The sequence below is a fragment of the Coturnix japonica genome, chromosome 32, assembly GCF_054131305.1.
Source record: "Coturnix japonica strain WE chromosome 32, WE-NBRP24, whole genome shotgun sequence".
NCBI lineage: Eukaryota > Metazoa > Chordata > Aves > Galliformes > Phasianidae > Coturnix > Coturnix japonica.
The window spans coordinates 2,237,254-2,263,884 of record NC_140694.1 but is presented as its reverse complement, the minus strand read 5'-3'; the positions used below and the strand labels follow the sequence as shown (position 1 = coordinate 2,263,884).

Sequence of the window (26,631 nt, the reverse complement as noted above, 5' to 3'; positions counted from 1 at the left end):
AGGAGCAGCTTTCTTCTTATCTGATCCATAAGAGATTACTTCGTTGCAAAGAAACTACATGGATACCTGGGACTTTTTATTTAGAGATTGTTCCAAAAGTAATGCCTCCTATTTATTTCCACAGAAACAACAACAGATACAAAGAGCATAATATCACCATTCGTTAGAGCAAATTCTCACCTATAAAACATTCGTTTTCAACATAGTCATTCACTGTGCAATTTCACCAGTGATGGACAAGAAAAAGCCTGCATGCCATGCATGTCAAAATCTGCACCAGCAGAGATGGCCCAGTGGTTCCCAGCTGCTATGATGGCATTGCTGCTAGAAAAATCTTGTCTACACAGCCCATCTTTCATCACCCTGCACAGATGGAAGTCAGAGGGAGCCAAATCCAGACTATATGGTGAGTGCAGTAGGATAGTCCAACCAAGATGGGCAACATATTCCATGGTCCCTAAACAGGTATGTGGCTTTGTGTTATCTTGTAAAACTGAGACTGTCTCTGGCAGAGTCCAGAAGTTGAAGCTTTCAGCTTATTCAGATATGATGTAATGGTCAGAATTGATGGTTTGTCCAGTTTCCAGGTACTCCAGAAGGATCCTCCCCTTTCCTATTCCAAAGGACAGTGTATGTTTCTTTACCCACTGAGGGCTGCTGCATCTTGAGCTTTTTCTTCGATGCAGAATTCACATCACTCCTCCACAGACTGCCATTTTGACTCTAGCTTGTAGCAGTGATGCCACATCTTGTCACCGATAATGATGCGATCCAGAAAACTGTCACCTTCATCCTCACAGTGGTTCAATATGTCCTGACAAACCTGCATATGGTGCTCTTTCTGTTCCTGTGTGCGCATTTCTGGGACCCACTTGGCACAGGCTTTCCAATATTTTAACACAGTCACCATCACTTCCAACACACTGAAGATGATATTAAGCTCTGTACACAGTTCTCAAGTTGCTCATTCACGCAGATGAGCTGATGGAGACACTCTTCATTCCATGGTGTGACAGCTGTCCAGAATGAGGCTTGTCTTCCATGCTGCTGATATGCTCTACCCCCCACCCCATTGTGCCAACATGCACTGTTTGATTTCCATAAACTTTCAGCAAATGTCAATGAATGTTGATGGGTAACATTTCTTCCACATGGAGGAATTCAGTTCCAAACCTCTGCTTCATACATACTCCCATGTCAACACCGTTCTGTCAGACTGACCCTCTGCTGCCATCTGTCACACAGCAACAAAATTTAACAGGATATTGGTGGGAAGGTTCAACCTCTGCTGCCATCCCACCAACATACACCTCTGATGTTGCATGCCAGCATCATAAAATAGGAGGCATTACTTTTGGAGTAGCCCACATATGAGAAATCAGTATTTGTATTTCAGAATTATACATTACTCATCTCACTGCACAAAAAAAAAAAAAAAAAAAAAAAAAAAAGGCCCAATTCTGTTTTAAATGACTTCAAAATGAAAATGAAATTGCTTTGTATCTTCAGATTTACTCCTGGAACAGTACGACCTGACTGAAGGTGGGAGAGAGATCAAAGCTTTCTGACAGCCATTTTCAGAGCTAGAAACTCCACAAACCCATCTTCAGTCCACATCAGTAAGTTAAATAAGCTTACAGGGAGTCTCCTGCCTTCTGCTTGCATTCTGTTTTATAGCTCTAAATGTAATTTAGAAAACAAAAGCTCTGAAAGCAGAGAAATACGGTATATAGCCAACATAGTATTTGGAGGGAAATAATGTAGATGGTCCAAATGTAAAAGCATGTATTCTCCAGTTAAGTACTTGATGTTTACTGTTCCATATAGATTAGAACCATGTCCCTCATGTACATCCTTGCCATTGAATGTCATAGTACAAATCTTGTCCCCAGAAAGATTCTATTGCCTTTCCATTGTATCAAAAACAGTACGTGACTTTGGCAACCAATTAAAAGTAAACAAGTCTTTAAATACCAAACAAGAATAATCACAAATGGCTGAAGGGTTGCTTTTGCTGTTGTTTTAGTTGTTGTTTTGTTTTTAAGTTTAAAAAAAAAAAAAAAAAAAAAAAAAAAGAAAAGGAAAAAAAAAAAAATGACCTCAAAAAAAATGAGAGCATTGCAAATGAGAGACTAATTGAGGATAATTGCCATCTGGTTTAACATTTGAAAGCTGTGCTTTCTGCATGTGAGACTCATGTTATTTTCAGGGGAGACATCTCATTTGGGCAGGAAAGAAAAACAACCTGGTGACAGTCACAACAGTTAACTCAATGGGGCCCGGGGGCTTTAAATGCAACTAAGCAACTGCTGGGATTAAAACAAGTAAGTGCTGAATACAGACTTTAGGGGGTGTCCTGAGTAGTTACAGATTTCTTCCACCACTTAAGGTAACACAGACAATACACAGGCTTGTAATAGAGAACCAGAGGACTACTTCCATTTCACTCCCTTCTGCTCCTCAAGAACAATAGCAGAGGAACCATGGGAAAATGAAGCAAATCTACCAGCCGTCTTCCATCAATATACCCCTTTTTATCATAGAATTTTAGAATGGCCTGGGTTGAAAAGGACCACAATGATCATCTGGTTTCAACCCCCTGTTATGTGCAGGGTCACAAACCAGCAGCCCAGGCTGCCCAGAGCCACATCCAGCCTGGCCTTGAATGCCTGCAGGGATGGGGCATCCACAGCCTCCTTGGGCAACCTGTTCCAGTGCATCACCACCCTCTGGGTGAAAAACCTCCTCCTAATATCCAACCTAAACCTCTCTTGTCTCAGTTTAAAACCATTCCTCCCTGTCCTATCACTGTCCACCCTTGTAATTAGCCATTGCCCCTCCTGTTTATATGCTCCAACTGTCTGGCTTTTTTGGAATCCATTCCACAGGTTTACAACTTAATTAACATCTCTAGCAGACCAGGTTCAGTTCACATACAGCATCCAAAGTGGAAGACTGTGTCCAGGTTGTCCATCCAGGCTCAGGATTGTCATCTCCCTGCTCACACAGCCCAGCTCTGTGCATGAAAGTAACCACACGCTGTGCACAAAGGCTGTGGGTAGGGTTGGTTGGTTGGGTTTTTTGATATTCCAAAAAGCATTCCTTAAAGGAGGCTTTTTGCTTTCTCACTGAATTATTCCTATCCCATTTCACTACACACTTGTCGTTCAGACCTGCTGTTTATGGGATCTGCCATGCAACAATGTATGGTGATTTTCATTTGTTTCAGACTGCAAAGTACTGCAGGATGATTTCAAGATCAGCACAAACACAGAACCGTATTGTTCTTACAGCAGTGAGAAAGATAGGCCTGGCCCATGGTTATGGGGCAGCTTCATATGGCATTTCACTACTTTTGTCTGCACTTTTACATTAGTTTTAATTAGAAAAAAACTATTTCAGGATGGGGGGAAAAAAAGGATACAGTCACATAGCAAAAACCTGTGAATATGGTTTTACTATAGAAGTTACTGATTTGCAGTACGAGGTACTTATTTATTTATCCAGAGGTTTCGGTTGCACTTTATTAAACACTCAGGAACTGAGTTACTGATGGCAGCAGAAGGATCTCTGCCTCTGTGGATCTAGATCTGCCAATTCACAAAGGGTCACAAAATCAACACCTTTCCCATTTGCGTATTAAACTCTGAAATGCCTGAAGAAACGCATATGTCAGACATTTGTCTGAGCCTTCATTTCCATCATTCAATCTACGTTCAATATGTTTTCCTACAGAACTCAACAGAACCACATAAATCTCATTATATTGATTAATGTGCTATCCACACACTGCTGGCAAAGAAATACCAGAGCATAGAGAAGGAAAAATGCAGAAAATACTGCCCTAGATCAGCCCCCGCTCACACAGTGCAAATACAGTCATGTAGCTGCATCTGCCTTCCAACTCCCAGCTGAAGCACACAGGGCTATGGAGGGGAAAGACCTTTAAGAAGCAACAGCAGCAACATGGGGACAACATACAGAACCTGCATCAGTCTGCAGTCTTTGTTTAACTGATGCTAACCGCAGCTCTCAAGAATTTCCCAGAGCCAAAACCAGGAGAGCAAAGAATTTGCCAGGGCTCCGTTCCACCACATCTGGAAGGAGATTTTTGCTCCTGGCTACATTCTGTTCTGCCAAAATCTTGCTTAGGGTCTTCTGAGCACACTTTAAGGGTTACAGGGTAAGTATTTGCACTTCCCACAGAAGACAGGAGGCAAATCCAACTCCCCACAAAGGGAAAAGAACAAATTTACAACTAAACAATTACTTGTGGTATATTTATCCTAATCTCTCAACACACAAATGTTTTCAGTGACTGGAGGCAGATTGTTTCGCTTATAAGAGATACAAACTGTCAGGAAACAGCAAAAGGCAATTAGTAAATCACTATCGCTTTGGTAATCACTGATGAAATTTCCATGTTTTTTTTTCTAATTCTCTGTTGCTCATTCCCACAAACAAGCACGACATCACCTTGAAAATAAATGCAATTAATTATCTTAGCTGAAGCTTTTAAAACAGAATGGCTCCTAATCTACATTCCTTGGCAGCAATTCAGTAAGGCTGCACTACTGCAATGTTGACTGACTACTGTTGTGGTTGTACCACCATCCCCCTGTTTTCATTCTAACTTTTAAAGACTCATTTACAGAGTTTTTACAGTCCAGTGCTTTGAACTATTAAGTGTCCTGAAGTTGTGGTGAAAAGACTATGGAAAACATGGCTTACTCTGCAATGAAGCATTTTGATTCTGCACTAAAACATCCAATCGCTGTTAGCCCTACATGTCCAGCTACTCAAAAGTGAGCTGAATTCTCCTATGCACTTGAGCTAATTAGCCAATGTGCCTACCCACACTTACGCATTCTTTTCTTAGCACTTCTTGTGTTGGGATTACATCATTTCTGTTTAAGGATTTGGGGATTTCGCAGTATAACAGCAGCCACCACACTACTGATTTACTGCCTTAACAATAGAAACAAAAGTAAACAAACATAGCAGAAATGACCACACTGCCCAGGGTAACAGTTTTCATAGCAAACTTTCAGTTAGACATCCAAAGGCAAGAAAGATGACATGTGTGTATTTTTGATAACGGAATTGGTTGGCAAAATAAGTATTATAATTTATGACGATGTAAATAGGGAGGAAAAATGTAGACTGGTGGTTGGATCTCAAGCTGCAGCACGATGTGATAGCAGACAAAAATCATTTAGTTGCAAATTGGGTACATGTTCTACAAGCCCTGTAATCATTCTACAGCGGGATGACACTCCTATCATAGATGCACAAGAAAGCTCAGCTGTGGTCCAGCTGTGCCTTGTGAGCAAGGTACAAAAGAAAAGGGTGACATCTCTTAAATCAAGCAAATAAGCAACTACATAGGCAACACAGTTCCAGAAGTAAGCGTAGGTTAAGTGAATGAAAAAGCATAGCTGATGCCCTATAAATATCTACTATGTAAAGTATTGAGTAGGCTCTAAAGTTGATATGCTTTTATCATTTTCTCAAGTTAAGCAGTAGTATGTGAGTACATGCATAAAAGACACTGCATTCATGCCTGTGGAAATAATTTGTCATAGCCAGATGAATTCTGGATGGGCTGTCATACTGTACGTATATGGCACCAAGAGATGTTTCTTAGATTTCCTATCTGAGCTTAAGGCAGCTTTAAATATATTTAACATAAAGGAAATTATTTATTGCTTTTACTTTGGGAATAACGAAAAAGTATTCAAGAAGTGCAGGTAGGAGGATTAAATCTGATATCTGAGATTCTGAGGAAAAAAATAAAGCTTTAAGTGTGACCAAGGAAGCCCAACATTGATCATATTCTTTTAACTGAAGTAATATGGGAGAATCATTAGGTTAATTTCAACATGAGGAAAGAGTTGATTTCTGATAACAATGTTAGTAGCTTCTTTCTCCCCCATAAAGAAGTAGCTTGAATAGAGTCCTTGTGAAGGAACTGATGCAATGCTTTATTTTTACTATGGGAGGTATGACCTCTGTTTCAAAGGGAGGCTGTTGGTGAGTTTTTATCAGTACTTATCAGACAAGGGGAAACAAAGCTAAAGAGGGAGCTGAATAGAATACGAAAGCCTAAAGAATTCTTTAGCAATAGTACAGGGAAGGCTCTCCCAGAACTGTACTTAGATCCAAACAACAGTTTGTAACCAGTTCACACAGCAATGATATAATGATTTTAGCTAAATGTTTTCATCTCTTTCTTTATGGGTATGAAACAGAAGTTAAAACCTGCAGACTTTGCTATTTCAAGTTCAGCAATAGGACAGGCTAGAGGTGAAGCCATAGGCAGAACCTACACTTGTCAAGACCTCACATGAGATGAGAAAGGTAACGACTTGATTTAGACCGCACACGTGAAATAACATCTTAAGGATGATGTAAGGGGAAAAAAACAAACAAGGCTACAGTGAAACAGGTAAAGTTCACAATTTCATAGAGTAATAAACTCCCCAAATGGGGATACAGCTTTAATGTACTGTACACTATGATACTCCCTGACATTATCTCACAAACTATTGCTTCTCATCTTATGTCTTATTTAAGCTGCTATACACAGCAAGCAGTATGAGCTCCCAAGTGCTATAACCCTAACTCCTCTGCTGGCACAAGCATGGACTTCTATACATTTAAGTTATAGGAATTATCTCCTATATTCCAAGCCTTGGTTTGCTCTGTCTTTTGGAATAAAGTCATGTCTTTGTCAACTGCATGGACCGTTACTGCATGGAGGAAGATAAAAGAATACAGGAACATCTCTGTGTCTTATTACATACAAAGATTCAACAGCCAGTACTGATAAACTTATTCCACCCTGACAAACATCAGATTACAAAAAAGAACAAATCCACCTTGGGGAAGATTAGTTGAAGAACTCTGAGGCCCTGAATTGTAGAGGCCTTGGTTTTTCAGGGGGTTTGTCACAGTGCAGAAAGAAATTTAGTATTGCTATTGATACTCAGAGATGCTTTCCTACCTCATGTTAAATGTTTAAATATTTGCGAAGAAAAGGGTTTCTCTTTAGATGCAAGATTGGCATCTACACTTTTCTAACAAATGAACAGCTTGAATGGAAAAGATTAAAGTGCTAAAATATGCTTAAAGTTCTAGAAAGAGATGAAATAGATATACTCCATAAATCAGGCCAAATATATATCTTCATAGTCCACACTGCCAACACACTAAAGCATCAGGGACAGAGGAAGCCCTATGTGTAACAGCACTCACTTGTTTTACAGAGTTACAGCTCATTCCAACTGCTTTGTTGGTTTGGAGTGGCACGCTAATTAATACAATCAGAAGAGAAAGTTTCAGAAATCTCCCAACAGCGCACATTAGCATATACTGCCGAGAGACTTGATAGAGTTCAAAGCTTATCTTGTAGCCTACATGCTCCATGTTTGCTCAGAGCAGCAGCTGGCCAAGTGATCTCCCTCCTTCTCAAAGAGCAAAATTAAATTAGATTAGATCATCTATTCTCCCTTGTAGAATTAAGATCGTGCCATGAAAACAAGCAAATTAGCTTTTAAAACCCTGTTTCTCACTTAAAGGGTAAAAGGCTGAGGGATGATTTCTGTACCAATTCAGCCAAGCTGCAACAGAATGCACATACCTTTTTTTCTAGGCAGCCTACAAGAATCAAGTGTGGCCCACTGGACTTGAGGCTGTGAGTAACAGGGAAGCCTGAGGTCAATGAAGAAGGAATCGAGGGAAAAACAGAAACAGTCACAAGGTTTTGAGATAGATGCACAGAAATGGTGTATTTCCTGGGATGGGCTGAAGGACCACAGAGTTCTGAGAGCTGCTTTGTTTGCTGCCATGTAAAAACACTCCAGACAACAAGAAAACTTGGTTCCTAGACAAATTATGACAAAGAACATTTTAGGAAAAGAAACGCTCACAGTATAAAGAATAGAAGGAAAAATGTAAGGGATAAGACTCTAAGGACCTAAAAGTTATCTTGAAGAACAAACGTTTGTGGATGATGAGTGGGATGGAGGATGAACACTTTGAATTCAGATACTGCAGTGATGCTAGATGCCACATTAGAAAAGGCACAACAGTGAATGAAGTTCAAAAGGGGCCATACAAATAAGACCCTACATTTAAAGGCTAGTTGCTCGCATTGCATCACTGCACACCAAGCTGTGAGGTCAGTTGGCACAGATGCGGTTAAACAAGCTTATAAAAATGTGTTCCCATTAAATTACCATGTTGCAGCAATTAGACACACTCCAGAAGATTGTCCTATGCAATCTGTTCTAGATGAACAGCTAATGAGAACTAAGCTAAAATACGATCTGGTTATGATTCCTCTTTTTAATATTCCCTCTATTACTAAACAGCTTAAACCTATAAAATGGAAAGGGTGAAAGATATTTGTCTGCTATGGTCAGATGGAGTAATCAGACTGGCCATGAGAGCACGTAATGAAGGCTGTGGTGCATCTTCACTCAATCAGCCTACGCTGCATCAAGTATAACAAGAACTTAATTTAAGTTATTGTAGCTTGATCAGTTTGGCTCAGGGTGAGCAAGAAGGCAACCTCAGCTGTACTGCCCAGATTCCCCACAGCTCAACCTTCACCACTGTAATTGTACAGATTAAAAGAAGATCTGTTCTGAAAAATCTTCAAATTAATCAGGTCTGTTATTTCAGGATATTGAGGAGTGCCGGCCACTCACTTCCCCTCTGTTTGTGCTTTCAGCATGTTTCTGCCCACTGCTTCTGTTGTGTGCACAGAGGCACAGCCATGAGACTGGACCAAGACATCAGCTGAAACTGCATCCTGGCTCAGCCAACATCCATACGCTGCAGTAGGTGGCATTTTCAAGGATCAAAGGGATACAGTCAGATCTTTAATGTGAAGAATAGCCTTATTTCAGGTGAACTAAGAAGGCTTTTAGACACCTGAGCCATGTCTTTCATTTCCTATTCTGCTTTCCCTAAAACACCCTTAAGATCAACTCTGCCATTTCCTTCATATTAACTCTCATGTTTGCACTGTAAGTAAGACTGAAGGGGAAGACCAGGAGAAAAAAAAATCTGTTTCCACAATTAGAAATATAAACCCCTAATAGTGATAGTAAGAGTCTTTGTTCTGTTTGTACAAGGCTGACTCTTAGTACTAAGTATAAGTACTGCAAATAAGGGCTTGACACCTCTCTATTTGTGAGCTGTACTGAAGACATTATGCTAAAAGTCAACCATTTCTCAAGGTAAATGAGAGCTCCAAAGGGCTGTGTCACAGCCTGAAATGTCTCAACTCCCTGTGAATTCCCTGTGACTTGACTGGTACCATTTTACTGCAGCTGTTCATTCAATTCAGAGTTCACATCGTGAAACACGACAGTGAGAAAAGGAACTGATGAGAATTCACTGAGTGCAGCTTTTCATTTGAAAAGATCCTCAAACATATAAAATTGCTTTATTTTGCTTAATTTTCCACATTTAAAAGCATAAATTGCATTTATTTTTCTAGTCCATACTGAAAACAAGCGATAATTTGTAGTATTACAACTTTCATCTCAAAGGAATACAACTGCAACAGTTCCCACTCCTTCTGAAAGAGGTGAATGCTATAGAAGGCATTGGATTGCCTAATGCAAGGGATGCATACATTATTTTTTCTCATGAGAATATGCGAAAGCTGTTGCTATCAGCTTCTTTTTGTACACACACAAATGACTTTCAGGAAAACAGACCTTTCTTTTTTTTTTCCTTTTATGTGCTGAATTACATGCACTAAAGATTTACTATTGGAAATGGGAAATGCTGGTATTTCCTAAGAACAAAAAATGACTTAGGGCTCTTAGTAGTCACAGTTCTCAGCAGGATCACTTAACTGAGGTTATTACCATTCAATCCAAACAACCTGCATCCTTTTAAGGACTGAAGTATTTAAAAGCCTAGACTATGTACTCTGCCTATTATGAAATCTCATCTCATTTATTTTGAGGTTGGTGGAAAGGCTTTCACTTATTTCACTACACAACAAATTAGGCCTATGGTAAAGTTAAATAATTAATGACACTGGAATCTTAGATACCGCAATACAGCTTTGTGCTCTGATGCTGAGTCTGGTTTTGTGAGAGAAGTAATAGTAATAATAAAAGTAGAAAGATGAGCTTACTGGGAAGAAATAAAACAGGAAAAGTACTGCATTAGTCAGACAATCATTACAACATACAGTACCCTTCAGTGACTGTATCCAGTATCCACTAAATTCAAAGGACTTCAGGAAAATTCCACTGACTTGGTGTTAAGCAGCTGCGAGGAGCTGAACACCCATAGAGAACTGCCCAAGACTCTGCTATAAAAGCAGATGATGGACTGGACCTTGACTAAACCTTTTGCCTTTCCTGTATTCCATTCAGTCTCTGCTCTGAATGCCTCCAAGGTTTTCCTCTGTTGCTTTCTGATCACTTCTGAGATGTAATTTTGCCTACTGTTTCCTCAGCATTTCCTTTCGTAAATCCTTATCTTTCAACGTTCGCTCCTCATTCACAATCTTATCCAAAGATATCTTATTCATATCTAATCTATCTTGACTTTGGCCATCTGTCCATACAGACTGCTCAGGTCATTCTTCTCTCAGACTTATTCCTTTTTGGGTCTACCTTCTCTAGATGACCTTAGTCATTGTTTTTCCTCTGTTCCTTAGTAGCCACTACTTTCACATTTATCAGTTTTACTATACCAGCTTCACCAGAAAGACCTTCTCCGAGCCTCTTCCTACTCACACATCTTGCTCGTCTTCCTATAGCGCACTTCTTTTCTTGCTCCAAACCTTCTAACAAGTGGAGTATAAAACTATCAATCTTCCCTTTGTTATAGGAAGCTATAGAATTAACTACTTAAAACAAAAGATCTTAGTCACAGGATAAGTAAACTCGTTTTCTACGCTAGCCTTATTTTAACACAACTATATTAACTTCTGTGGCATTTAAACTAGATCGTATTTATCCACTTGGAAGAAACCTAACATGAAAAGAAACATTTCTTTCCAACTCTCTAACATTTTCAAGTTTTAAATTAGAAACGTTTTTCCATTACTTTGGTTATACAGCGCCTTAACTTGGCTCTCAAACAACTACCCCATGGCACGTGGACAGCACGCCCTCATAGTCTGCATTGTTCCTAATCTAAGATGCTGAAAAACATCAGTTCCTGACAGAGCCAACAGGTTCTGAGAAAAATGAATATGCCTGGAACTATGGAAGATAAACATGTATAACAATGGATTTCTTGTCCTTCCTCCTAGCATGATGCTGAACGATGTTATGGCATTGCTTTTTAAGTGTCATGGTCTCTCTAATGGTGATAATGGAAAGGTCCTGGCACTCACAAACAGTCCCACTTCTGACTTTTTCCACTGAAAAGGATCAGAAATAGACTCACAACAGTTCAAACGTACCATTTAACACATCAAGTTGCAGTAACTACATGCATTCCCTACATGTTTCCTTCACGGTCATTAAAAGGCCTTCCTAGAAGTCATTCTTTCCACCCTCTTTGATTTATCTTGATATGTGCATGTTCAGAGCAAACTACGCTCCCTTGCTAAGCAAGATGACAGTACCAAAGTGCCAACTATATGGAAGCTTCTTCTGACCTCTCACAACGACGCATAAGGAAAGATTCTATTTCACAATGGACTGACAAAACATTAATAACCGGGATGTAGCTTCCTTCAGAAGCGAGCCTCTGGAGAGCTAAGAGTTCTTAATTAAATCAACTTCTCCTGCATATAACATCGCAGAGTAGTTGGCTGACTTATGCTTATTATTTTTCAGCGCAAGATTGTTAATTTACAAGTCTGTAATTTCACACGTACTTTAATTCATTACTATTTATGGTCCACCCAAAATCAGTAGGTCTAACCACAGAAGAAATCTACTTGGTGTTAGAATACAGGAACACCAGATAGAAATCTAATATTTGGTACGAATCACCCTCAAGACTAATTGCTTAGATTTGCCTTCCTGAAAGCAATTGTGTGCAACAGAAGTAATTGCTCATGGTCTTCACTGCTAGTTTCCCTTGGCTGAAAAGCAAATTATATAGTAATGCAGGTATGATTTACTTACAGATAACCTAGACCAGAGAAAATAAAAAAAATATGGATGACAATATATTCCTCTGAGGGAAAGCTAAATACTAACACTGGGCTGCAAGCGGCTATTAAAGAATCAGCTGCAGTAATAGCTTCTGGGGAGACCCGATAGATAGCATAAGTGTGAGCAATTTAAAAGGTGCAGTTCAAAGTAAGTTCCCTCTAGTTGTTTACAATGTTCTGTCCATCCCAAAGCTGTATGGATAAACAGCTGTATGGATGAAAATCATTCATTTTCCCAATTCTAAGCATTCTTAGGTACACTTACCTAAAATAAAATCAGGGGAAAGATGTAAATCATCCCCCCAGACTCAAGTCAGTTTAAGTTAGTGATGAAAATTCAGAAGAATTATTTACAATTGTTACTATAAAAGCCAACCCCAAAATACAGACACTAAGTGAGATGGTAAAGAGCAGAATTAAAATGCACTGTGAAAAGTCTCCACAGATCCCTTTTTGCTCAGACCTTAAAAGCTGAGAAATTACTTTGAGTTCAGTCCCCAGTCCCCAGGCTAATCTATTTACTCCTATGGAAGTCAGAGAGTGGGAACAAACATATTTCACTCATTCTTAGTAATTTTCCCCCACAAAAAATACTTTTTGGAGAAACAATACATAGACAGCTGAGCCAATTTTCCTTCTCCCCTCTCAGACAAAATTGGATCATGATTCATCATAGACACAATTGGGTTTTAATTTATTCCTTTAACAAGTTTGTTTATTTTCTTGTAAGCAAGTATTAATCCACTCTGACACAGGAAAATGTTAATTCTACTGCACTGCCTTTCAAACTTAAAAAAGCTGAGTCTAACTCACGTTGGTGTTTACTCTAGCCTTGAAGAAATAAAACTAGAAATGCCTGATGTGTGTACAGAGGTCCTCTGTTTTTTGGGTAGGCTAACACTGACTGCACATCACTCCTCTCTGAATGAAACTGAACAATCCTGTCAGTCTTCTGTGTAGGCATAGATGGAAAGTTTATCATCTTCCCCAAAGAAAGCTGTTCCACAATTATTCATTCACACTAACTTCACAGTGCCACTCGCTGCAAAGAAGAAGGTGACACAGGAAAGCATTTGGCCTATTAGAGAAACATAAAACTTCACTCAGTTCAGTGGAGTCCAAGTAGAATTTAGCCATCTGGTATTCAGATATACATCATGCCTATGATGTTCACTTGCTAAATGGTTATTTCATGAAGCAATGCTAATGATGATAACCCTTCTGTTCTTTCAGTGAGAAGCTTAGTGAGCCCTCCAGCTACTGGAACAAAAGTACACGCCCAATTAGATGAGAGAAGAGTCCCCATCCCTTATCTCTGCTGCAAGAGAAAAGAAAAAATCCACTACAAGTTCAAGAGAAGCAATGCAATTCAAACACCAAGCACCTCTCAAGTTAGGTTCATTTCATTGTGTCATGCAATACCAACTCACATACGGAAGTTCACAGGACATGTTTGTGTCTTAACCTTACCATTATCTCAAAACATCTACAATTATAAGGTGTCAGCACAGAACCCTTCTCCATATTCATGTGAAGACTATAGGACAAATGCTGACTGCCATCTCTGAAGAGTGAACCTCTTATTTCAATGTTGCACTTGCCATTAGGGTTTAAACCAATAGGGCAGCTTGCAGTCTCTTGGTACTACCATACTCTGTCTTCTGAAGCACTGTGAAACAGTTCAAATGCTTTAGCTCAGCTGTAAACAGCAAGAGTGCAAATGCAGTACATGCACACTTCCATATCTGTGGTGCAATGCTACTTAACAGCTATTTGAGAAGCACAACATAAATACACACAAGAAAACCCACAAAATTATGTACTCGTGGCATTTTCCACAAACATTTGCAGCTTCCAAACTGTCGGTTACACATTTCAAGTGAGTTCAACCCTTAGATAACAATGCATCCATTTCTAGCATGAAAATACTGCTGGCTGATAATGGGTCTTGTTGATTTTTGTGGTGTGAGGAAAGGTAAGCTGCCTGCACTCGGTAAGTGACACACTAATGCCACAGTGCTAATTCTGAATGCTCTGATTTCTTCTAACCTTTTAATTCAGCTCTAAGCTCATCTAAATTTGTTTCTTAGATAAACACAATGTCTACTTGATTCAGCCCAAAACAGCAGCGATATTGCTCATCTTTACAGGATAACTATGGATATACACACACACATACATACAAAGTAAACTAGCACTTACACTAAGTGCCAGTTTGTATAAATGAAAGGAAATCAGCAGTTGGGAAGATGAGGCCAGACCTTCAAACTGCTGTGTGCTGATTGCTTTCCACCAAACTTCACACAGCCAAACCAGCAGATTAACAGCCAGCCTAACACTGATGCACAAAGGCACATTGTACCATAGCTTTGCATTCAGAGGACGACTGTATTTAACACAATTAAAGTAATTGCTCCAGTCTAGTCAGCCCAGCAAGGTCTTCATTGGAGTTAATTAGTAAATGCCAGTAAAATACTTTGAACATGCAAATGCTAAATGTTAAATACTTCCATTATTAATATATTCTCACAAATGCTGCAAGGGTAGGCAGGTGCAGGGTTCCTGGAATGCTGCAGTGTCATAACATGCAAAGTAAAGCCAGTGTTTTTCTTAGTTTTAACACAAGAACTTGTTCCATGAACCAAGCTTTTGCCTCTGATATACACAACAGCTCAGGCCTTTTTATCAGCAAGGAAGCATCTTCTGTCATTCAACACAGACTAGACCCCCATGTTCATCTCAAATCATCTAATACATAAGCACATAAAGACTAGTTATTTGCGGGGAAAGAAAGAATAAAAACTGCATCAAGCAAATACAAGGAGCAGGATATAACTACGTACTGTAGTCTAAACTTCTGGAACAGAATTACAGCCACACATCCTGCCAAGACTCTTATACAGTGTATCAAACCCCAGCTTGATAAGAGAGCTTTAGGCAAATACCCAAAAAAGATAAGAAGGTAATGACTGAAGGCATTAAATAGAGAGAAGGAAGCAAAACATTCTGAATTAAAAGAGGTTAAAAGCACTGGGTCATACTTAGTCCTGGGAAACAAAGACTTAACCTCACACAGCTACGTCACAGATAATAAAAGAGAGCAACAACCGATTATTCTTCCTAGTCATAGATAGAGAAAAAAATAATGAGATTAAGCCATAAAAGGGAAAATGGAAGATGAGTACTGAGAACCTTTATAACTCAAAGAGTGGAACAAGTAGCCCAGAGGCTGTAGAATACTCATCACTGAGGAAATTCAAGCTTAAGTAAACACCCATCTGTTATGGAATATTCTGTTATAATCGCTCCTGCTATCGTGCAAGGAGGTGGAAAGAGTTGCACCAAAGTCTGGGGACTAGATACCTACAAATTCATTTATTTCAGGTTGTCTGAAACGTTTATTTGAAACAACAAACATCTGGTTCTTAATCCTCCAATTAACACAGTTTCCAGCCCTAAGGAATTAACCACAGAATTCACGACAAACAGTTTATTTGCTAGCAGTGGTGTAAAACAAATTGCCTACAAACTTTTACATGGCTAATAGAGCAGTTTAATTGTGCTTTTTTTTGTCCCCCTCCTTTGAGGAGCACACTTGGATTTCAAAATAATATAAATAAAAATAGGAAGTCATCCCTGAGCAGAGACCTTTGCAGCAGTGTCTGAGCAGAGAATTACATGGTATAACAGACTCAGGCTCTCATTCATGATACTGACCTCCTCTGAAGAGCACTCTGAGATCTAACGATGAAAAGGACTGTAAAAAGCACTAGATGTTATCATTAGTATTCAGGAGGATGGAATTCTGTGACTTAGTTCAATTCAAAGGGACCAGCTTTCATAAGCTGGTGCTTATGAAAGCCGACATTTTAAACAAGGAAATAGCTCTGAGAGCAACATTAATGTGGGCTGACCAGGATGGGGTGAGGCCACGCTTTTCTGCCAACGTCTCCCAGCAGGTTGCGCTGCAGACTTGTTTAGTATCGTGGAACCAATTTAATGTCTGCTCACTCATGCTTTACCACTTTCACAATACAGTATTTTATGCTGTTTCCAGTCACACAAGAACTGCATAGTGCCTAAAACAGCATCCTGATCAAGAAAACACACATTACTGCTCACAACTCTATGCATTCTTGCACTCCTGTTGCTCCTGCCCATGCTAAAAGAGATTTCCTGCCTCCAGTTGGCCACAGTTGCTTATTCCAACCACTGTTACCACCTTTGACACCCTTGCAAACTCGATGGATTTCCACCCTGCTGCTTTCAGCTGCTGTGGATAAATTAAACAAAATAGAAAGTCAATCACCAAATGTTCTGGTACTCTGGCTTTAAAGATGTCTCTGATTGTAGGAGTGGAACATGCTGTTCATCAGTTTATTTGGCTGGCTTTGCCACTAGATGATTTTTAAGTAATCCTTTATTCTCACAAAACAGACTTTCAAACAAGTAACCAATACAAACAACATATGCATTAAGATTCCATCCAGCAATACAGACTCCCAGTAATAGCGCTAGCATCTCTGCAAGCTTAAGGCAGTTTAATTGACCACCATAATTTACCTCGACGTTAGCATCATTTGGACAGCTTTTGAAACCATATTTTTGTTAGTGGAGAAATGTGTTCTGTACACATTTGCTGTGGTCAACCTTATTTTCCTACCTACTGATTTGACTTTCTGCTCTGCATGACTAGTACTGAGAAAACAATTAGTAAAGCGAAGCACTTTGTCATTGCCCCTCATACCCTTTAAGCTCACTTAAATGGCGTTTCAATATCAGCACACTATAAGTTGTTAGAAGCTTTCCCTCTTCTGTATTTCCATACAATTGAGATATCTGCATTTCTTTATGTTGCTTTTTGTTGTCGTTGTCATTAATTTGCAGTTGCTCTAACACTTTTATGGATCTAACTATTAGTGCTACCTGATAATATGGAACACAGCACTAAGAGAAAGAACCACACACATCTCTATCTACTTCTTAATTGGGAAAATCAATTCTGAAGGCCTTGTTAAGAAACACACTGCACTATTCTGGGGTTTGTTTGCCATCCCAGCCTGTTGATTGCCTATCAATTTCTCCACAGACCCAGCATCTTCAGATGATAAAACACTTTCAGATGGAAGCCAGGAAGATAGATTTTTCCTTCACATCTGGAGTTAGCAAAGTACTGAACTTTTCCAGTACAAGCCCTCCCATTAATTCCTTGCCTTCCAGATGGCATCACAGCTATGTCTGTTCCTATTCCTTCAGATCATTCTGAGATCTGTAAATTCAAATAACTGCCATCTCTCCCTAGTTAGGTCTACCATGAACAGGGACTGTGACACACACAAGAGCTGAAGGTGAGGAGATGTAGAAATAAAACTGCCCTCATTGAGAACACATTCAGAATAATGAAATGCATTCTTACAGACAAGACCAGAGACGTAACTTTCAGAATTAACTTTTGGGATACCAGAGTCTAAACAAATAGTCCTACAAGTCACATGCTATGAAAGATTCAGTTACTAACAGTTTCCAATCTAGGCTGTAATTAAAACAAACAAACAAACAAGTTTTCTTATTGTTTTGTTTCTTTTAATAGCTTTAACACACAGGGATGAACACCAGCCTGCCTCTCCACGGCTACAGCAGGGAACTATTGTTACATCAGCTCTCTGTGCTTCCCTTAACAGGCACCTGGCAATTTCAGGCTTCTTAGCCCAATAATTTACAGTCATATAAATACCACAACAACAACACAAGATGTTAATTCTGCCAAGTAGTTCATGCTTGTCAGAGTGCAATCAATTAACTGGAACAAATACTTTAAGACTGCAGTCAAGTTGGCTGGCCAGTTCTGTTTGCCATTGTGTCAATTGCTTTAGAGCAGGGACTTCAGCTATTTCAACTGCCAAAAAAGCACAAACTATGGTTTTCAGAAAAATATAGCGCCTTCTCCTAAAATATGCTTTTCTTCAGGGTCAACAAAGCATTCTGTGGGATTTATGCCATATACACCAACATATAATGTTAGTTTCCATTAAGAAATAAAACCACTGGAAGTTATCATTATTGTGAACTCTTCAGAGAATACTGAAAAGACAGTGGTGTTATGATGTGCTCACAATATATGTCAGTAATCTGTTCAGGGCTAACAGCTGATCCTCACAGAGTAACACCTCTGCTGCTGCTGAGGCTTCTCACTCACCAGTTGGGACTGCAGGATCCATCGTTGGCTTTTCCCAGGTATTGATCTGCTCCCAGGTAAATCCATTGGTTCCCAAGGCCACGCTATAACCACAATTACTGTAGTGCTCATCAAAGGAACAACCACCTAAAAGCAAGAAAAACACATACATTCCTGCATTAATATTATACATAATCATGACACTAAAATCATTTAATTTCTCACACCTAGGTTTACAGAGGGAGAAATTTGGGGAACAAACAAGTCATGTATAATATATTTCAGAGAGCAAAGAAGGTATCCAGAAAACAGTTTTGAACGTTCAACCTTTTTGTATCCCTTAGAAGTCTTTCTTCTCACATTGCTGCTCTTCTCCTCCATCAGCTCCCTTTATTTCCACCTATTTTCTTAACATTTTCACGGACAATTGCACATAACAAGCACACGCATTTGGGTCCCAGTGCTGGTATTTACAGAAACCTCCAGGTCAGATTTTTTAAAGAAATAAGAGAAAGAAAGAACCCAAATGGCAAAGACAAGCAAAGTATCCCTATACTACAGCAATACACGCTTGATTTCACTTGAGATTCAAATTACACTGGGTTGGGTTGCACTTTGAGAACTTGCATCCTTCCTTATGCTTAATAACACAAAGTCCTATGTGACACATGACTACTTCTCCAGGCCTTTCAGAACTGGACCTCACAGTGTAAGCCTTTAATTTCTCTACAATGGGAGAATAACAAGAAGTGGATAGAAACTGGCATTCACACCTTCCAGACTGTTGACTAAGTGATCTTTCCTACTCCGGTTCCTGAAATACTTGAATGTGGTTCACTGCCACCTGGCAGCTGCCTGAACACTTACAAATCAAGATAAATGCATTGACGGTGGGGGAAAAATATATATTTCAACACATGCTCGTGTGTCAGGCAAACTAATTCAATTAGTTTATCCCCGTTTAGTACTAGTGGATCATTACTACACTGCTGAACCTCCCCTTCCATTGCCTCAGGTACATTCCTCACATCTCCCCATCTTGGTTTGCCAAACATATTGTAGTACTGGCTCTATTACATGAGGTAATTTGGGTGTTTGGGTTTTGACCTTAATTATGACAACAGTGTCACTGCTCTGCTTTTGTTTTCTCTTACAGAAGCAAGGAGAAATCTCTGGGCAGTTACTCCAAAGTCAGCTGGACATATCTAACACTTCTGGAGCTGCAGGGACTGAGCACTGCTCAGGGCTACACGATCTTGCTGTGCCAGCCAAACTGCCAATTGCTCCTGACACTAATCAGAGTTATATGCACAGAGACGTTCCCGGCTCTTTACCTTCCCACAGGCTGCATTCCCTACACATGCACAACGAATAGCAAGTACACAAGTGATCTCTGGTTTCAATTCAATAACCGTTACCCAGCAGTGGGTCATTTAAGCATTCTTTAGTTTTAACATGTGTTTTTTTTCTCTACGTGTCCCAAGGAAGACCAAACCCATCTCAGTTACATCAAAATTCCTCATACAATCCTTATTCTGCTAAAGGACTTAAAGTGCACTCCAACCACAAATGATTTTCTAAAAATTCATGTCAAAATTCACACAAATTATTCCTATTTAAGCACACGCTTGAAGGATTTGTTGGATAGAGTACCTGACCGTAGTCGGTGTTGTTCAAGTTTAAAGATTAAGCTTGTCGTAACAGAAAAAAATTGTTATGTTGTGTAATTTTAATATAAATAGTTCTGAGTTTAGCAGATTTTATGACCCTTGCAGCCTTGCCTGCTCCAGCAGAGACCTTGCAAATGTATTTCCTACAGCATTTAAAAGTAGTTTTTGCTTTAAATTTACAGTTCTTGTGAGGCTTTCAGAGCTGTCAAAATGAGCAGGACCGCACTTCAGCTGTTTCCCTCAAGTTTTAATTTAATTTAGGTGAAAAAGTTCAAGTTTAAAATATTAAATGTGCTTATTAAAATGTCTGACAGAAAAAACAGGTGCTCTGGATTGTCTGTGAGAAGCATGCAATGCAGCCAAAAATCACCTTCTCCCATAGCGAGCAGGCACAAGAGACAATATCAAATACTCTGCTCTCCGTCTCCACGCAGGGCATTCTAGTTTTAATAGATTCACTCTAATAGGAGGACTTCAGACAAACTCCATTTACACAACACCTCTCTAAAGCACGCTACAGTACAGTAAGTGGTGCTGTCTCTCAGCTCTTCCTTTGAAGGAGTTGCAAATAAATACTCTGATCAAGACATGCAATTGTACGAGGACTCGCGTACAGAGAAAATTACGCAGGTGCTGATAGTCTCAGAAGCAAAATGAGACGACAACAAAATACAGGGTAGAAGTCCTTATTTAACAGGGAACCTAATTGCTGATATACAGATACAATTAGCCAAATAGATTGTTTTATGTACACAGAGGCGGGTGAAGTTGGAGGGCAAGCTGAACAAGGATAGTGAGAGCTTCTGGAAATTAATTGGGAGTTTCCACTGATAAGAGACAACACCTTAAGAAGCTTGAAAGTGCCTTGAATGAAATTCAAGGCTAACCCGTGTAGTGAGATTGGATAAGAAAGGATAAACCATGGAGAGCCTTAAAAGCAGCTGCAAACACATCTACATTTCTGAAGAAAGAAAAGTTAGTGGAGGAACCACCAAATGCAAAGTGACAAGGCAATAAACCAGATGGATTAATTTACTGGAAGCAGAATTGGAATTTGGAGAGGTGAATTTGCAGGAAATGAGGACAGGGGGGAAAAAAAGCATTGGAGTCGATTCTCAATGCTCGGATAAGCAGAGTGGCTGCACAGGGAGCACACAACGGCTCAATCCTGGTGATCAAGAAGAGGAAAGCACCTGTCGGCTTTGTGCTAGAGAGTGGCAAAAGGGACAAGAACTAAAAGTGGACCTAGTTGGGACGCAGCCATGATCACCCGTGAGCAAGAAAGCTCTTTCTCAAACAATCTGTGCCCTGTGGAAGTGGTCATGCCCAGCCTAGCACAGCCCTGCCTTCTCCTCCCAGAGGTGCCCTGCTGCCAGCCCCCACTCATAGACACCCACTGCAGATATTTAGAGCACCAAACTCTACTTTAATCCATGCATATGGCCACCAGATCAAATAGGATCACCCCATCCATGCAACCAGCAGCACCCCACTGCCCATGGAGCCCACAGCCTGGTCCAGGCTGCAGCAGGCTCTGAGCAGAGCAAACCGTGCATAAGGGGAGAAGAGAGAGTTTAAAGAGAAGCACAGCATCTTGCCTCTTCTGGGGAATACTGCTGACCCAACTGATGAGTGTGCTGTTATGTTCAAGTGTGTGTGCGTGAGAACAAGCTCCCAAGCAAGATGGCAAGGCAGCAAGGTGAAGGCACACGTGGCATTTGCACAAGTGCTAACCTGCTGGGATGGAGCCATCCGCTCTGCTACATGAGCAGCTCATTGCCAGGTCCTTAGAAATTCAATTACTCCCCACTGATTAATTTCAGTCTAAACAAAAAAATGTAATTACGGACTTTAAATGCCTACTTAAGTAGGGATAGCGACTCCAAAATGGCATAGTAGGCTGAAACCTGCAGGTGAGTTCCTTTCACTGGCAGCAGCACAAGCTTAATATTTACTATTTCCTAAGACATCACCTGTATGGATACCTAAAAGCTACAGCTCTGCAGGAACATAACAAGAGAAGAAAAACCACATAGATAAGTTCCATCTTAATACAAAATCAGCCACTGCTGAAACAAAACTGCTTGACTGCAGAACAGGGATTTTCATTAACAGAGAGAAGATAATTCATTATAAAAGATATCATGAAGTGAATTTAGATTCTAGGTTTGCACGTCACAGCTCTACCCACAGCGTCACAAAGCAGCTCAGAGGAAAAGTAAAGCACTTGCACACCAACCAAAATAAGGTTTGGTGTCTTCGTTAATAATTAACAGGGCTAAGGATTTCGGGATGCAAACCAGAATCTTTCCATTAATCAGCTAAAAATTAAGTGAAGAAATACAATTGCTAAGTAGGGCAAAAAAAGAAAGGAAACTGAGATGACTCTGATACTGTTAAGATAATGCATGTGGTGTTGACCATCTCTTTTCACACAAAATGAAAGCCAAAAAAGGATGAAGTCGTTCCCTTCCTGAAAAGGGTCATATTGAAGCAAATAACAGCTCACACAGGACAGATTAAATATCCCTTGTTTTACACTGCAGGCTTGTAACAATGCCACTGCTCATCTGAGTGATGCTAATTAATCTTGAACAGACCTATCATCAGTTACTGAGTCTTGCCCCCGGATTAAATGTAAACCAGCCTTGCATAAATTGAGTGCCTCCTTTGAATATATAATTGAATTTGCAGAAGTGTGCGCCAGGGGGGTGTTTAAATAAGTGCACAAATATGATAAAAAGGACTTCACGCCATTATATCTAATTCAGTAAGCAAAAATAATGGCAGGGCACGTTCCAATTAGTGTTTGATTTATTTATTTTAACAAATCCAATTAGTAGAATGTTTTATAAAGTCATCCAATGTCAAACTCTCACAGACTCACTAGATAAAAAACAATACTTCTAAAGAGGGATAAAGAAATATACTAATGGGAGAAGCCTCGTTGGTTATCCTGTATTTCTAGATACAGACTGAAAATAACACACCCTCAGACAGTTCAATGAGGCATTTACAACATTCCCAGTGTGGGGAGGGGGGGAAGAGAGCAAGAACCTCAATAGTGCCGTTTGTCACCTTCCATGCCTTTGCTTTGGGGATAGAAATTATAACAGCACACACCATTCCAACCAATGCTTTTTCCCTGGAATACTTGTTCTGAAAATGGGTTGAAATTGATTCATTTCATTCTTAGCCTCACAAAATAAGAAGAGAGTTCAGGAAGAAACAGATGGTCATAGAATGAGACAGTGCTTGGGAATTGTAAGACTCCAGAAATTAAAACAAAACCAAACAACGCTCTCTGATCAATAATTTTTGTCTATACTTCACTGAAAGAGCTGCATTTGGCTCCTTAGAAAAACAATTTATTCCACACGATTTGTCTTACAAGAATCCATTTGTAATAAATTTCTCAGATTGCAGACTTCATGTAGCACAGGGTGTGCAAATCAACTTTGTGTTGAGCCACTTCATTTAAGACAGGGTAAATCTTTTCAAGGGCTATTGAGTTTTCTTTCATCAGGGGTGGTAGCTACAACTTCATATACCTTCTACTCCATCCAGAAAGGTTAACACAGAAGTCATCAGAAATACACGTACAAGCAACCAGAAATGCTAAGCTGAACAGATCCAACTTCGACAGACCTATTTCTGATGAGCACTGTCCAGTGACCTCAGCTCTCAACAGGCATCATACCAAAGAGAAGGCAGAGGGTGCTTGTCACTTGAGTCATCATTAGTTTCATGTGTAACAGCCTAGAAGTGATAAGCTTTGTGATTCTGCATAGTACAAGATAGGAAGTTTCAGAAAGGCTCATTCCTCAGAAAATCATCCTTCTGCCATCTTATCAATCTACTGTTGTAACTGGTTAATTTCAATCAATACCTCCTTATTTTCCTGAATTACTTCTATATTACCTGTTTTTTCAAGAAAAAGACTTTTGTAAAGAGAAAAGTTGCCTTTACCATCTCAAAACCTACCACGTGTTCGCTGCATATATTCAGAATATGAGGAAGATGCTTCTCTTTAAACTGCAGGGAAAGCTCTGGTAAGGTTTTGTCCCTCAGTCACCTGAGGGTCTACACCAGAAGAAATTAAGGAGCAGATTCCCCAGCATAAAACAAGGTATAATTTTCTTATGTCAGTTGCTTGAGCTCATACCTAACAGAAATTCAGATAACACAACTGTGAAATGCAAATCCACATTTACCCTTCAAAGTCTTGTGTTGACAGAGCTGCATTTCTCAAGCTATCCAGAAATTTTGGGCTTCAGGAGGAAACACCAATGATTTCTCCAGTGCTTCAAACACATTCATTTCCCCTACAAGTACAATGACTTGTTGGTTCTCTGCTGCCATATCAGTCCTCACTGTCATGGGGTGGATTCATCTGCCACAGTGGAGATCCATTAACTTCCTTTCCATCTTACTTTCAACACAAAGTATTAGTTGGTTTGGACATATGCAAGGGAGGTTTTATCTATTCTCCAATTGTAACGTTGAATTGCTTTAAATATATACACGTTTATAAACCCAATGTTGTTTTAAGCTACAGCACCAAGTCAGTTCACCCAGCATGGCACATGAGCTGGCTCTCAAGGAATCCAGGCTTTGCAAATGAAGCTTAGCTTCAGGCTGCTGAAACACCAGGATTAACTTGCAGGAAGTTTTCGGGCCGGCCTATCTTCATGTAATTAAACTTCCAAGATTAACACAGGTTTTCAAAATCATGAAACATTCTTAGACATTCCCCAATGGCTTTTGTTACACTTCCAGTTAATCATATCCTTTTAATTCATTAGTCAGGTAGCTTTCCACTCCTGTAGGAGGCTTCTGTGCTATTCACAGTATGATAAAATTAAGATTCCTTTTTTAAAATGCAAATTCATAGCGCTTTACTTGACTTTATTTTTGTACCATAAATATAACCAAGTTTTACTTGGCTCCAATTTCTGCTTTTTAAGTTCCACAGCCACCTTTTTCCTCCTAATACAGTTTTATATTCCAAAATTAATATTCAACATTCAGTAACGTTGCTTTTCTTTCCTTCCAGCATCTGAAAAGTGCTGGGTCTGGTAACTCTGTAAATCCGAATGGGGTTATCTAATGTTATGTGTACGGTGCATTACAACCACATTCTACATCAGCTATTCCACTGGAGCTCTTGGATCAGTCAGAACGCTCTACTGACTGACTTTATTTCAGCATTTCATAATGTCACATTGAATAGCTAGATATTCAGCCTGCAGAGTCATTTAAATTACATATCTATGACTTTCCCCATCCACTAAGGCAGCGGAAAAGCTGCCTGAAGGTAGCTCTTTTGCACTTATTTTCTTTATTCTATTATGAACCCTAGCTTTTTTATTTAATTTTTTTAATAAGCCTAGAATTAGTATGTTAGAGCTTCAAACAAGCAGCAGTCATCGGTTCACTCATATTGTGCATGGCGATGAATGAAAACAAAAAGATGGACTATCAGGAATCCCAAGGAGGATCTCCTTGTAGCTGAGATGCTTTCTTTGAAGACTTCTAAGCTACTGTCCTTGTGAGTTCTGGCAATGGAACAGAAATCATGTTAACTGCCACAACAGTGAAAAAGGAAAGCAGTTAAACGCAATCTGGTTGCAATCAAAAGTAACTGAAACAGATTTTTATCACTTTTAGAGAGCAAAAAATTAAGCTGAGATTTTCAGAAGGCATTTTATTACCTCAGTGCTTTTCCCAAGTGAAATAAATAACTCCTTTTCTCTGTGGTAGTTGCTGTCATTCAGTCTGCAATGACCTCTCTAATTCTCTCTGCATCTGACATTCACTGATCCTTCACCACATTTCCAGAGCCAACCTCCACTAACACCTAGCATGATCCAAAGACCACCCCTCCAATTTATACTCATAGAAAGCTACATACAGCATGCATAAAGACAAGGTAGTCATGATTTGATTACAGATTGTGCCCGCATACAGGTAATTTTAAAAATACCTGTTTCAAAGTTTTCCTCTAGAAACTTAAATCCAATAGTTTCATAGGTTCACTGAATAGATTCATAGAATGGCCTGGGTTAAACAGGACCACAATGATCATCCGGTTTCAACCCCCCTGCTATGTGCAGGGTCGCCAGCCACCAGACCAGGATGCCCAGAGCCACATCCTAGTTTGATTCTTTCTGATCAATACTGATTTTTTTTTGTTAAACTGCTTCTGAAGCACTCGTGCAATTTAAGCATCCAGCGTGGCATAGATCTCCAAAGATTGCTTCTTGATATTTAAGCTGGTGTATATAAAATGTAATAGCTCAACTGCATACCAGTCAAATACCAGAGAGTTACCTAGAAAAATGGATATAACCTGTTCAGACAGAATCTCATTGGCTCATATCACAATAATAATAACTTGCAATGAGTGTTGCAATTGACATATCTTGTTAAATTTAATTCTGTGCTTATTGGAAGTTACTCCGAGTGTTTGGCTGCATAAATAAATTTTATTGAGGTCTATCAATTTTTGCAGCTATGAGTTTGCACCTTCCATAGACTGAGGTCCATAAAATACTCTCTTATTTGTTGCCAGCAGTTTCAATTTACATGTAAAGTGCAGGGTTCAAGGATAGTAGGAGATGTGTTTTTAAAACTGT

General features: G+C 39.6%; 1 protein-coding gene across 10 annotated transcripts in view; it reads right to left on the bottom strand.

Moving 5' to 3' along the window:
• LOC146755455 (receptor-type tyrosine-protein phosphatase T-like) overlaps positions 1-26,631 on the bottom strand; it is a 353,697-nt gene that overhangs the window by 230,248 nt on the left and 96,818 nt on the right. For all 10 annotated transcript variants that reach the window (XM_085525430.1, XM_085525437.1, XM_085525436.1 and 7 more), the window contains one exon: positions 18,345-18,470. In XM_085525430.1, the coding sequence (XP_085381556.1) occupies positions 18,345-18,470 (126 nt within the window). The remainder of the gene's footprint in view (positions 1-18,344; positions 18,471-26,631) is intronic.